At 42.4% G+C, this 14,357-nt stretch overlaps 1 protein-coding gene across 4 annotated transcripts in view; it reads left to right on the forward strand.

Annotated features, from left to right (window-relative positions):
* RPRD2 (regulation of nuclear pre-mRNA domain containing 2) overlaps positions 1-8,918 on the forward strand; it is an 81,440-nt gene extending 72,522 nt beyond the window's left edge. For 2 of the 4 annotated variants that reach the window (XM_032603738.1, XM_032603737.1), the window contains exons 10-11: positions 17-217; positions 3,609-8,918. In XM_032603738.1, coding sequence (XP_032459629.1) covers positions 17-217; positions 3,609-6,379 — 2,972 coding nt within the window. In that variant the 3' untranslated portion in view covers positions 6,380-8,918. The remainder of the gene's footprint in view (positions 1-16; positions 218-3,608) is intronic. The other 2 variants (XM_032603740.1, XM_032603739.1) reach the window with 2 other exon arrangements.
* Positions 8,919-14,357: the final 5,439 nt, after the last annotated feature.

Below are 14,357 nucleotides of genomic sequence, written 5' to 3' on the forward strand. Positions count from 1 at the left end.
ATCTTTCTGCCACCAGGGGTCAGTCCTGCATCAAGACCTTCTCCAGGAACTCCTGCAAGTCCCAGCAACCTCACCAGTGGTCTGAAAACACCTGCACCTGCCACGACAACATCTCATAACCCTCTAGCAAATATCCTCTCGAAGGTGGAGATCACCCCAGAGAGCATTCTGTCTGCTCTTTCCAAAACCCAGACACAGTCAGCCCCTGCACTGCAAGGTAAACTGACATGCGCTAGAGGGACTTGAATCGTGAATGTTTGTCTCTGGCTTAATCCTGGATTCCATTTCTGAGGAATCCAAAGCTATGAAATGTATAATACAGTTAATTCATTATTCTCTTTATCATGTACAAACTGACATTTATAGAATTCTGAAATGTCAAAGCTGAAAGAGACTTTAAATATCCTCTAGTCCGATACCCTCCTCAGGTGAGGAAATTAACACTCAGTGAGGTGATGTGACCTGCTTAAGATCACACATATGTCTGTTCAGTGAAGAGCTGAGACTAAAAGCCAGATTTCTTGACTGGAGTCCAGTATTCTTTCACTTAAACCATGTATCCCAACCTCTTAGTATAAGTTAGTACATGTTGAGTTCTGCACATTTTAATGTTAACTGAAGCTAAAGACAGTAAGAAAGATCAATCTATCAGAACTCTTATGAGACATGATTATCTCTTTTTATGTCCTAATGTTTTATAGAGGCCTCTATAGATATCATACCTTTTTTTATTTTCTGCCTAGCTATTATCGCTACCTTATTTGAACCTGTCTCTTCACCTTTGCTAATTATCTTGTTTTGTGCTAAAACCATCTGCTTCTAACATTTTTTCATAAAGCTTACCTTGCTCTTTGTTCTCAGACCCTCCAGATACCAACCTCAGTATAATTATGCAGTGAATTACAGCTTCAATATAGTGACTTACTCTTTATCAGTAGTTCTCAACCGGGAGCCTCCAGGGGACATTTGGCAATGTCTGAAGACGTTTTTGTTTGTCACAGCTGGGGTCGGGGTCGGGGTGCTGTACCTCTAGTGGGTGGAAGCCAGGGATGCTGCTTAACCCTACAATGCATAGGACAGTCCCAACAACAAAGAAGTATCCCGCCCAAATGTCAGTGGTGCTGAGATCCTGCTTTATATGAATAGAGAGCAGCAGTACAGGTATCTGTTAATTTTCTTATTTCCTAAACTGTTCTGTAAGTGTATCCGCCAGGCACTGTATTATAGTGAGCTTTGTCTTACCATGTAAGAGAATTTTGTTACACATAACTAAGTACTGTGAAATAGTAATCCACAGCTGTACATACTGGAACCAGCAAAAGAATTAATGATGATGCTACAGTGCATCTCATACTACTGATTTCAGGGATAATTAGTTTGAGAGATTGGCATGTTTATATGATTTCTCCTTTCCACTCCCTCTTCTATCACCATCCTATAGTTACAGTAAAATTTTTGAACTCGTATTTTAACTTCTTATATAGATATAATACTTAGATCTTAAAGAAGAAGCCTTTTTTTTCAGCAGATTGTAACAATAGTATCATGTGGACCTTCTCATCAGGCAAAATTTGAACAGAACTAGGTGTGTTATGACAAAATGAAAAGTGGGAATCTCAGGAAACAAGCTTTGTGGAATAACAGGGCAGTTTATATTACCTTTCAGTTCCTATGGAAAGTGGAATTCTCCTAGCCTTTTATTATTTTATTTTATTTATTTATTTTTGCGGTACGCGGGCCTCTTACTGTTATGGCCTCTCCTGTTGCAGAGCACAGGCTCCGGACGCACAGGCTCAGCGGCCATGGCTCACGGGCCGGGGCACGAACCCGTGTCCCCTGCATCGGCAGGCGGACTCTCAACCACTGCGCCACCAGGGAAGCCCCTCTCCTAGCCTTTTAAAAGAACTGTGTCCGGCAACTTAAATAGATACATTTCTTCAAAGACCATAAAGGAAATCTCTTAGAACTTTGCTCTGAATCACCCACAGCCCTTATTGACTGATTTCAGCACAAAAGAATGACTTCAGTAGGCAGAGGCCATAGACTATGGTTTAAGATTGAAGAAAATTAATATTTAGCGGTAAGAGATTATTTCAGCCATCACCAGAAATCTGAGTAGTATCTTTGTTAAGAAGATGGTCTTCTGAAGAATTTATTTCACAACAGCTGAAAGATAATACTGAAATATCTTTTTTAAATCATGATATTATCATATCTCACTTTCTAGTGCTTGAAGACTTCTGGTTTTGGTAAGAGCAGTTACTACTAAGAATTAAATCAAACTGTTAGGAAGGGGAAAATTATATAGCCAGGGACCTTTTTGGAAATGAAACATGGATTTTTTTTTCAGGAGGATAATAACTGAAATAATATTTCAATTATTTGGATATTATCAAACACTGGATAGTAATAAAAGCCGTGCATCATTATTTAGAAGTTGATGGCATTTGAAAATGTCACAAGGATGGAGCAAACTTAAAATTCTTAAGACCTTAAATCTCTTAGCAAATAAGGATAAAAATTGATATTTTGAAGAAACATTAATTGAAGTATCATGAAATATTATTTTCTTTCACATATCGTTATAAAGGAACAGTTTTAATGTATGACTGAAAGCTGTAAATTCAGGTGAAGTATACATAAACTTTTCATTTGTGATCAGAAATTGAGGAGATTTTCCAAAATATGATTGAATATAAAGGACCTTCTGTTATCTCTTTATCAAGTATTTTTCCAAGCATTTTTCTGCAAGAGCAGTTTGCTTTGGTGAACTTTAGTCTTCTTTGCCCCAAAGAATTCTTTCTCAGTGCTTCTGAGAAGGTTTTGTCTGTCAGTGAGTGGGGTTGAATCTCATCAGTGTAAGCCTGAATAATCCTTGAATTTTCCAAGCTATAAGAAGGGGATTGTATGTTTTCTTGTGAAAGAATCAGTGCCCCAATGGTCTAGCTGTATAAGCTTTGTGGTGTATGTTTGTATATTTATTATTTTTACATTTTACAACTAAAATTTTTACAACCAAATCTCTGTTTCCCCAAAGATAACACCAGTGTGGCAAGAGATGCTCCTTGAAAAAAGCGTCCCAGTTCAAATAAATTCCTGCAATTTGCATATTGCTCTCTCTCTCCTGAGGATAACAGTGTAGGTTAACTTGTTAGAGACAGTTGTGGAGGTTGGAAAGGAAGGATAGGGCAGAATATCTATTTGCGTTTAGAGAAACAGTTCCACAGACCAAACATTAAGAAATACTGGCTTAAAGTGTTATTTTAAAAGTAATTTTGCACCCTTTCTTTTCCTGCTTTGTCTTGTTTAAACTGTGAATGATTCTGACACTAAAATCTCCCCCATCCTGTTGCCTTTTATTTTGCCATGTTGGACTTATTTCATGACTACTAGAAACATTTCAGTAATTTGCTCTTATATTGATAAATAGGTCCAATGTTTTCTATAACATTTAGCCATTTACTTGTTTGGTCTGGATTCCCTTTGATCTCATATTTTAATGTCTATCTAGTTCCCACTGGAATGAATGAGAATATCCAATTAGCCTACATTGTTTTCATTGGAAGGTAGGGAGTTCTTTTTAACTCCTCTAATCTTTGTTTCTACAGGCCTGTCATCTTTACTTCAGAGTGTTACTGGGAACCCAGTTCCATCCAGCGAAGCTGCATCCCAGAGCACTTCGGCTTCCCCTGCCAACACCACAGTCTCTAGCATAAAAGGAAGAAATCTACCCTCCAATACCCAATCCTTTATTCCGAAAAGCTTTAGCTATTCCCCTAATTCATCAACTTCTGAAGTCTCTTCAACTTCAGCCAGCAAGGCCTCAATTGGGCAAAGCCCAGGGCTCCCCAGCTCTACTTTCAAGCTACCATCCAACACTCTGGGGTTTACAGGTACCCACAGTACTAGCCCTGCTGCCCCACCTACTGAAGTTGCCATGTGCCAATCTTCAGAGATCTCCAAGCCAAAGCTGGAGTCAGAGTCCACCTCCCCAAGCCTGGAAATGAAGATCCACAACTTCTTAAAAGGTAATCCTGGTTTCAGTGGCTTAAACTTAAACATCCCAATCCTGAGCAGTTTGGGATCCAGTGCCCCAGCAGAAAGCCATCCCTCAGACTTCCAGCGTGGCCCTACTAGCACATCAATCGACAACATTGATGGAACCCCTGTGCGGGATGAACGGAGTGGGACACCCACCCAGGATGAGATGATGGACAAGCCCACATCCAGCAGTGTAGATACCATGTCCCTGCTTTCTAAGATCATTAGCCCTGGTTCCTCAACACCCAGCAGCACAAGATCACCACCCCCTGGGAGAGAGGAAAGCTATCCTCGAGAGCTCTCCAATTCTGTATCTACGTATCGACCCTTTGGCCTGGGCAGTGAATCACCCTATAAGCAGCCTTCTGATGGAATGGAGAGACCATCTTCCCTGATGGACTCTTCACAGGAGAAATTCTATCCAGATACTTCTTTCCAGGAAGATGAAGATTACCGAGATTTTGAGTATTCAGGGCCTCCACCCTCTGCCATGATGAACCTAGAGAAGAAACCAGCCAAATCTATCCTGAAATCAAGCAAGCTTTCTGATACCACCGAGTACCAGCCCATCTTGTCCAGTTACAGCCACAGGGGCCAAGAATTTGGGGTAAAGTCTGCCTTCCCTCCATCTGTAAGGGCCCTCCTGGACTCTAGTGAGAACTGTGACCGTCTCTCGTCTTCCCCTGGGCTTTTTGGTGCCTTCAGCATAAGAGGGAATGAACCTGGGTCTGACCGGTCACCATCACCGAGTAAGAATGATTCATTTTTCACCCCTGACTCCAACCACAATAACTTGTCTCAGTCTACCACTGGGCATCTCAGTTTGCCACAGAAGCAGTACCCAGACTCTCCTCACCCAGTTCCACATCGTTCCCTTTTCTCTCCGCAGAATACCCTTGCTGCTCCCACGGGCCACCCACCCACGTCAGGCGTGGAGAAAGTCCTGGCCTCCACCATTTCCACCACATCGACGATTGAGTTTAAGAATATGCTTAAAAATGCCTCGCGAAAGCCCTCAGATGATAAACATTTTGGCCAGGCCCCCAGCAAGGGCACTTCAAGTGATGGTGTCAGTCTCTCAAACCTCTCCCAGCCCAGCTTGACAGCCAGTGATCAGCAGCAGCAAGAAGAGCACTACCGCATAGAGACCCGAGTCTCCTCCTCCTGCTTAGACTTGCCTGATAGTACGGAAGAAAAGGGGGCCCCTATAGAGACCTTGGGTTATCATAATGCATCCAATAGGAGGATGTCAGGGGAGCCAATACAGACTGTAGAGTCCATCCGAGTTCCTGGGAAGGGAAATAGAGGACATGGGCGTGAGGCTTCAAGGGTGGGTTGGTTTGATCTGAGCACCTCAGGCAGCTCTTTTGACAATGGCCCCTCAAGTGCCTCTGAGTTGGCATCCCTTGGGGGTGGGGGCAGCGGAGGCCTCACTGGCTTTAAAACAGCACCATACAAAGAACGAGCACCCCAATTTCAGGAAAGTGTCGGCAGCTTTCGTTCCAACAGTTTCAACTCAACATTTGAGCATCATCTCCCCCCGTCCCCATTGGAACATGGGACACCCTTCCAGAGAGAGCCAGTGGGGCCATCATCTGCCCCACCTGCCCCTCCTAAGGATCATGGTGGTATCTTCTCTCGAGATGCACCCACTCATCTACCCTCTGTGGATCTTTCGAACCCCTTCACAAAGGAGGCAGCCCTGGCCCATGCTGCCCCACCTCCTCCTGGAGAGCACAGCGGAGTTCCTTTCCCCACCCCACCCCCTCCTCCGCCCCCTGGGGAACATAGCAGCAGTGGCGGGAGTGGCGTCCCTTTCTCCACTCCTCCTCCTCCTCCACCTCCTGTTGACCACTCTGGGGTTGTACCCTTCCCGACCCCACCACTGGCAGAGCACGGAGTGGCGGGCGCTGTGGCAGTATTTCCCAAGGACCATAGTTCCCTCCTTCAGGGGACCCTGGCTGATCATTTTGGGGTGCTCCCAGGACCCAGGGACCATGGGGGCCCCACCCAACGGGACCTCAACGGCCCTGGCCTTAACCGTGTACGCGAGAGCCTGAGCCTACCCTCCCTTTCTCTGGAGCACTTGGGCCCAGCCCATGGAGGAGGAGGTGGGGGAGGCAGCAGCAACAGCAGCGGCCCCCCCTTGGGTCCCTCACACAGAGACGCCATCAGCCGGAGTGGTATGATCTTGCGGAGTCCCCGGCCAGACTTCCGGCCTAGGGAACCTTTTCTCAGCAGAGACCCTTTTCACAGTTTAAAGAGACCCAGGCCACCTTTCGCTAGGGGCCCTCCGTTCTTTGCACCAAAACGCCCATTCTTCCCTCCCAGGTACTGATGGAAACTAAGGGAAAGGCATTTTGAACAGTCTAGAGAGAATTGGAAGTAGGAGTTTGGTTTATTATTCTTGTTTTTGTTTGTTTTCCCTCCTTTGATTTATTTTTTCTTTTTTTTATTATGACAGAGGACCTCCCTTCCAAATTAAAAAGTCCCATGTGCATATGCCCACATTTCACTATTCCATCCAGTCCTGCCTCCCACTGCACTTATACCCACCTTCTCCAACTTGTTTGTATTTTAAGGGGGTGGGGGGCAAAGAAACACAACCAAAGCCACTTCATTTGGCTGGGGGTTTGAGGGGTGGGGAGGAAAACAGCTCGTATCTTACCCCATCTATGGAAGAGTATTATTACATTTGAAATAAAACTTCCATCAGTACAGATAATAACATGTGCAATGTTGGGATGTTATTTTGGGCTTGGCATGTCAAAAGTAGTCAGTGAAGGATTCCTGTCCCCTTCTCTCTCCAGCTCCTTTACTGCTGTAACCAGTGTGGCTCTCTTCCCTGTATGCTCTGTGGCCTGCTGACAGCCAGGAGATGTTGCAGGGGAGAAATGTGGGAGACCTGGGACCTGTCAAGTTGTATTGTTCTGCTTTGTTTTGTTTTTAAAGGCATGTTGCAGTTGAGTTCTTTACCTCTCTCCTAAAATCTAAAGCTTCTTTTTTTTTCCTCTTCTAAAGTACTATCAGGCAGTAACTTTGAGGAGATACGGACCTCATTTTATCCTAGTAAAAAATTTTCCTCTTTTTACTTGGAGTGAAAGAAAGGGGGCTGGATATAATTTAAAGGTTAAAATAAGGAGTAGCTACAATATAGAGAGCTAGAGAAAGGAACTGTTAAATGGTGTGTTGTGACCTGCCCATCTGTCATAAACAAGGAAACATTTCTGAGGTAGTTTCACACATCTTGCACCAACCTCTTTCTTCCTGCTTTTCTTTCTTGACTATTTCCTCCCTCAGTTTTCATTTCTGCTTTAGCCAGAGAGAGTCACTACAGTTGACAATTGATATGAAGGTGTAACTGAAATGTTATCAAATATTATCCCTGTATTTTTTAATAAGTACACATTTTTACCATGGTGCCTCCCTAACGTAAGTGGCATTTGTTGGTAGTTTTCAGCAAAAGTTAACTACAAGGGAAAGGGAAATATTTGTCTTTATCTTTCTTTTCCCCTTGACCTAGTCCTGTATTCACCCCTCTTCTTGGTATTTCGAAGGAAGAAGTTCAGTAGCATCTTTTTTTATATTATACCTCTTTAGATCTGTCTTAGTGACAAGTGGGTATTCTTATATGTATCTTTACAGAGAAACAGGAGGACCCGATAAATTCAAATTTACCCCACTCTACAGATAGCAGCCTGTCACATTTCAAGGCTCAATCCTTAACCTCACCTCCCACTCTCAATAGAAAATAATGTTTCTGCCCTTAGTCATTTTCCATGAGAAAGGAATGCTTTTCTTGTCCCTGAACTGAAAGGCTTCTTATTTGTATTTCTACAACTAGTACTGGGAAAAGGACAATCACTGCATTCTGAGTGTTTATATCTTTATATCTAGGGACACTGAAAGGCAAATGTTGCTTTACTACTCTTTTTTATTTAGTGTCTTACCCCAAGGTACACACTGGTCATCTCCAGCCAGATGAGTAAAAAAAAAGGAAATTCTAGCAAGTTTCATATTTTCTTCCAAGTTAGTATAGGAGTAACTGTAGGAAGTATGGGGATTGCTCTGGATTCCTCCAGCGAAATATTAAAGATGGGAGAGAGTGGGCAGTGTAGTGACAGAAGATGATTATTTGTCTCAAAAGAAACTTGCTTTTCAGATAAAGAGCGTTTCAGATAAAGAGCAGCTTAAACCAGGTGTGCATCATAGTTTGGGAGTTTTTGTGTAATTTATTCCATATTATTTATTTGGGCTCGTCATGTTTTCTTTGGTTAGGATCCTGCAAGTCATTCATCTTCCTAATGCGTTTCTGGTTTTAAGCCAACTGTTCTTTCTTTCTTTGACTTTCTCAAGCCTCTCTGTCCTGTAGCTTCCCCCCGCCGCCCCCCCGCAAAAATGCATGATACCATGACCTTGTAAGTGGGGTGGGGTATATAGTGTAGCAAAGCAAAGAAACAGTACAGTTATATTGAGTCCTAAGACATTTGTTTAGAGAAAAGTATAAGAGAGTGTGAAGATGGGGGTGGGGGGAGGGAAAGGGAGAGTTCTCTCTGACTCGAAACTGGGATAGGTTTTTTCTTCCTTTGCAGAAAAGTGGGATGTTTTTTTATTCTAGAATAAAAGAATGTGAATTCTTTTTGCTGCTCTCGTTTAAGCTAAAAGTAGTGTTTACTTGAAAAGGCTCTCTGACCATTTGATTTTATCAGAAAATGCGGGGTTGTCAAGACAGTGGCTTCCTGAATGTTGGGGCAGGGCTATTGTCCTCAAAAGCATGATAGCTAATCCATGAAAGAAGGACCTTGTTGTACAGTTTAAAAGATGGACTTTTAAGGGTTGGTTTTTTTGTGGAGTGTTTTTTTTTTTTTTTTTTAAGCCACAAAATCCTCAGTGCATTTGTTTCAAGATGGAAGTGAGGATTTGTATGTGACTTGTCAGCTGTTGTTAACTTTAAGGAAATCTGTCTACAGCAGTAAATGAAGACAACAATGTATATATGTGATATAGTGAAACAAAAAAGACAATTCTGGTATTCATAACATGAAACAAAGGGGTTTTATTCTTTCTTTGTCTGTGATTTAAAACTCCGTGCCCATGCTCTGACTTTTGTATTTCAACCTGAGTTTAAAAAATAAACAAGATTTTTTTAAAGAAAGCATAGCATAGTGTATCTTGGCAAGGACATGATTCATATGCAAGCAGAATATGTGAAGTTGTTACTAACGTCCTTGGTGCTCACTGTAAAATCACAGACAGAGAATCAGTGGGTGGGGGCCATGAATACACTGGTACCACTTAAAACACAGTGATACAGTATCAGAAATTGAGTCCTTGAGTATTTTGTAAGAGTTTACTCTTCAGTCAGCTTAGATGAAACCTGTCTCCCTGCTCCCCTCTGCCCTCCCAAAAGTTGAGAATAAACAGAATTTGGTTTGTTTCCAGGGAGGGTAAAATGATAAGAGAATAGGCCTTTTATCCTTTCCGATCCCAGGAGTACAATGTTTGTGATATATATGGTACAGCAAACCTATCTAGATAATGTGAATATGCTAAACTTCTAATCGCAAAATATTCACTATCAATCCTGAAGTTACTGGTTCATGCAGAATTAAGCTTCAGCTGTTATTGTTTTGAAGCCGCTGTAAATTACTGCTTTTTCCCCTTTTTTTCTTCCCCTCCTCCCCCTCCCCCCTTTTTTCGAATGGGCTGGGGTGCCTGTTAAGATTAAAATTAGATATGTTGGATTGATATTCTCACGTGTTCAGTGTGGAAAACAAAACAAGTACATGCTTTAGAGGCAACAACAATGAAATCCTTTTGAAATGTGTATTAATATCATTTAATAAAATAACTAGTTCTAAAGGTTTGACATTTTTCTTTGAGATCTGGGGCTTTGACCAAGGGCCCCTGGCTTCTCTGGTGAGTGCAAATAGGAGGGAACTTCTCCAGGAGTTGAAACCGCTGCTTTGTGGAACAGGCCTATGGTTGGAAAGACCTAAATTTTCTCCAGCAAAGACCCTACATGACTGTCCAGGGCTGAAGGTGAAACCAGCTACAGAATGCAGGAAGAAAAGCCTGGATATATCTCTGAAGATACAATTGTATTGGCTTTTTGGTCTAAGAGTGCATGGAGGGTAGAGGGGCTGGTGTATGTGCCTGCACGGTTCTAAGGCAAACACAGATGCCACAGACCACCCATCTCATCCCTTCCTTGTGACCACTTGCCCTTTCCTCTCTTCCAGTCATTCCTCTTTTTTTTTTTTAATCTCTTTGCCCCCAAAATTGTTTTTGTTTCCTGTTTAATAAAGTGTGGTTTCCTTTGTTGTGTGGTTGACTTTTCCCCTCTCGCACTGATCTTTTCCAACTGTCGTGCCCTTTGACTTCTGCACTCAGTGTCACTGAAGGCAGTCTGAGCCTCTTGAGAGATCTTTATGGCCTTGTGGTTTTCTCTTTGATCCTTTATGAAATTCAATTTTGAAAGGGATGATGGGTGGGGTGAGATCAAGATGTTCAGGGAATGGTTGGTAATGAAGTGGGTATACTGTATGGATGATAACTTGTGTTATGTCTTCAAAAAGTTGTACAGTCGTGAGCGAAGAAGCATTTTTAAAGCAAACATAAAATTGGGGTAGTGGTGATAGGGATCCTTCTGGTCAATTCTTTGCCCACATCTGCCCTTCTTGCATATTGACAGTCTGTCATACAGAAGCTACACTCAACCCCTCTCTTTTGCCCCATCCCTTTTTCATAACCCAGTGAGGCTTAATAAATCGAATGTTGGCTTAAGGGTTAAAGAGAGTTGCTGCGTGTAGACCAGGCTGGGTCACTGGCAGGGTAGAATGCTCTAAATAGCAGCCTTGAATACGTGAAGCTACAGATGTGTCACCAGACACTTTGGAAATAGCCTAGGAACACACCCAGCAGGTAGGGTGTACCACTATGCCAGCTGCTTCTGGAATCTGGCTCACCCTTACTTCCTGGTCCCCAGTTGGGACCTTGATTTGCCCTCCTGATTCCTGTCTCCACCCCAAGGAAGCAACAGCTTTTAGAATTCCTCATCGGCCTTTCTGAGCATGTTGAAAATACATAACTTCCCCAAAATTGTTCTATTTAAGCCAATATGGTATAGAAGGAATGAGTTACCCCCTCATGTATGTAGACAGAATAACATAAACACTATCTGAGTGGGTTTTAGGGTATTGAGGCGTTTCTCATACTTGTTTATGAGTAACTGTACGGACAAGTCGGCTGCTGTTCACAATTGCTGAGTAATAACTCATTGAGTCTGCACAGACAAAGCTGCAAGAGGGATACCCACAAGTGAGATGGCTCCTAAGTAAAAATCCTGTTCTCCCCCCACGTAGAAGTAGAAAGAAGCACATAATGCCTTAAAGGAAAGGAGCAAGTGTAATGTAGAATTAAATATCAATTTCTGACGAACTGCTGGGGGAGGACAGAAGAAACCTTTAATGCTTAGTTACAAGTTTGAGGGGAAGGGGATAAGGAGGCTGAGATCTATCTAGAAACTGATATTACAGTTACCTTACGGTTCTATTTTATTTTTTTCCTGTCCTTTCCCTTTGTTATCACTGTGGCAAGAGTCAAACGTTGAGAACACAGATATGGGTGGAGGGGCTAGTGAGCAGTGCCAACAGAGAGAACAAATACAGGCTGCAGTTTGTGTCTGACTTAAAAGGGTGTTGGCTAAACCAGTACACCCTGGATCTGCTGAGGTTCCTAGCAAATTAGATGTTCCAACCACATTACCTCCTTTCCCTTCCCCATTGGATCCCCTTCTTTTTGAGAATTAAGTCCTTTGCAACATAATTTGTGGGAAGGAGATAAGACTTGAAACTTCCTACGTTTTTTTTCTTGGAGTATTTCAGTTGGAATGGGTAGAAAGAAGACGGGCAGCATCCAGGAGGAAAGCATTCTGTTTTCTCCTCCCCTGGCTAGGAATCCTTTGCATCCACATGAGGCAATACTTAAGGTCCCATTTTCTAGGTAGCCAATCATTGTCAAAGGCAGTAGAGATTAATGAAGTATTAATTTGAAATCTTGGTTTTTCGGGTAGTGGGCCATTAGTTGTATGTAATCTTCCGTAGATGTAGCTAGGGCCTTCTTTCAGAGTACTTTGCTCTTTGCTTTTGTTTTTTGGGTTTTTTTACTTCAGTATCAAACAAGTTGGCACTGACTCCTGTGTTTGGGAGACTTCATATTTTTCCGTTGGTCTTGACCTGACCAACCAGGGTCATTTAAAAGGCAGGGTGGAGGTGGCTGTTTCCTTGTTTCTCAGGCTGAAGAAATGTCTTGGGAAAGGGAAATGTTAGTAGAGATATTTAGGTGAGCCAAAGGTTTTGTCTTCAAAGTTCAATTTATCCCCATGCTCTGGGTAGGAAGCTTCCCCCTCTTGATTTATTCAGCAAACTTGGCTGGACTTTCTCTTTGTAGCATCTTTAAAGCAAAGTTAAAGTTTGGCTGTGTCCTAGATCTTCATTACTAAGGAAAAAAATTTTTTTTTTAACCTAAACTCCCCACAGTACCTACTGTAGGCTTAACCACTTGGCTAGTTCTTTGGGCCTCAAAAGCATTTGGTGGCAATGATGTAAACCTTTCTTTATGTATTTTACCTTCTTACATTTCTCTCTTTTACCTCCAATATCTTTTAAAATTTCTTTGGTGCAGGGAAATTTTGCTTCTAAAAACTAAGATTTGGAGGTAATGTGTTGATCCTGATAACAAGTGGGAAATGTACTTTACCTTCAATGGAGAGAATTCTTACAAATAGTTTAACGTTATAAAATCAATACCTCCTCAACCAAAGCTTTAGCTAACAGGATGTCTATTCTAAAAGAGGAGTAAAGCTGAGAATTTCCCAAAATTAAGGGTCTAGTATACCCTTTACTGAGGATTCCCTTTTCCCTAGACTTCTGTGAAGTCTTCTGCCATTATTTCCTAAACTCTTCTTTTTCCTTAACCTTAGTGTGGTAGAGGATATTTGGTAAGATGCCTCTTTGCCTCTTTTCTTGGCTTTTTATTGGACCTTTTTCTCCACCGTATATTAAAGACCTCTTAGGCCCCAAAGGCTCCTAGAAGTGTACCCTGGAGAGACAAAAAGCTGTGCTACCAAACATGATGCATTATGATTATCCTGGTCCCTGAGAGATAGCATAGCATGGCAGAACACAGGCCTTGGTTTCAGATGGACTGCAGCTTGACTTGTCTGAGAATCATTTTCAATGTTTTAAAGGGAGCGTAAGAAGAGCTACTACTTGTCGGGGTTCTAGGAGTTAAATGAGATAGTGAAGCATGGTACTTGGCACATAGTAAAAGTCCAAGGCTGAGACATGCTAGTCATAGATCAAAATCACTGTGAAGGACCAGTGCTTAAGACCAATGCGTTGGCCTTAGCTAGCTTGCTTTTTGCCTGCTTGCTTGCTGGCTTGCTTGCCACACAGGGAGGAATGGAATAACTTGACATCCCTTCCTCCCTCCCTCCACTGCAAAACAGGTTACATAGGTGATGATACAGTGGTCGATTGGTTGGCACCTCCTGAGCAGTCAGCTCAGTGCATTGCACACAGTAAGCAGTCAGTAAATGTTTGAGGGATGAGTGCCGGGAGCTACCATAACTGTAATCTACTTATTCCACCATCCCTCTACTATCCTTACAAAGTAGAATGATTGAAGAAGGTGTGTATCAGTATATGAATACTTTGGACTTCCGAGTCAGTACAGTGATTGGTGTATTCTTAAGTCAATAATTATTTATTGAGCAGCTACCAATTTGTTGCCTTCAATGTAACACTCCCCTGTCCCTTTTGGTGCAGAGCCATGGGTAAAGTTTGTCTCACTTTCTGAATGCCATTTAAAAATTCTCCCTACCTTCTCCCAACCACACACACACACACACACAAGTAATCTTCCTCTTCCACAGTCTTGTTTATTTCTTTTTGTATTTCAGGGTGTGTAACATACCAGAAGATGGAGCCAAGATCCAGGGTGGTGCCTGTGACTCAGATCAACTGCTGCCTCTCTCAGAACCTCTGGAAACTTAGATTAAACATCTTTCTCTGACAGCTTTTCCTCCACAATCCTTGATAACATCACCATTGGAAACTTGAGAACCAACTCCATCCAGCCCCACCCCCAGGTGAGGGGACTAATGGGAATTACTGAGAACCTCACAGCTGTCCCCAAATCCATTTCCCCTCATACTTTACTACATATCTGGTTGTGTTTCAATTTTTATTGTGTAAAACAAATCAAATATACCTAGTACTGTGTTCTGGATATAGCAGGGAGAGGGAAGAGAA

This window comes from Phocoena sinus, chromosome 1 (assembly GCF_008692025.1).
Source record: "Phocoena sinus isolate mPhoSin1 chromosome 1, mPhoSin1.pri, whole genome shotgun sequence".
Lineage (NCBI taxonomy): Eukaryota > Metazoa > Chordata > Mammalia > Artiodactyla > Phocoenidae > Phocoena > Phocoena sinus.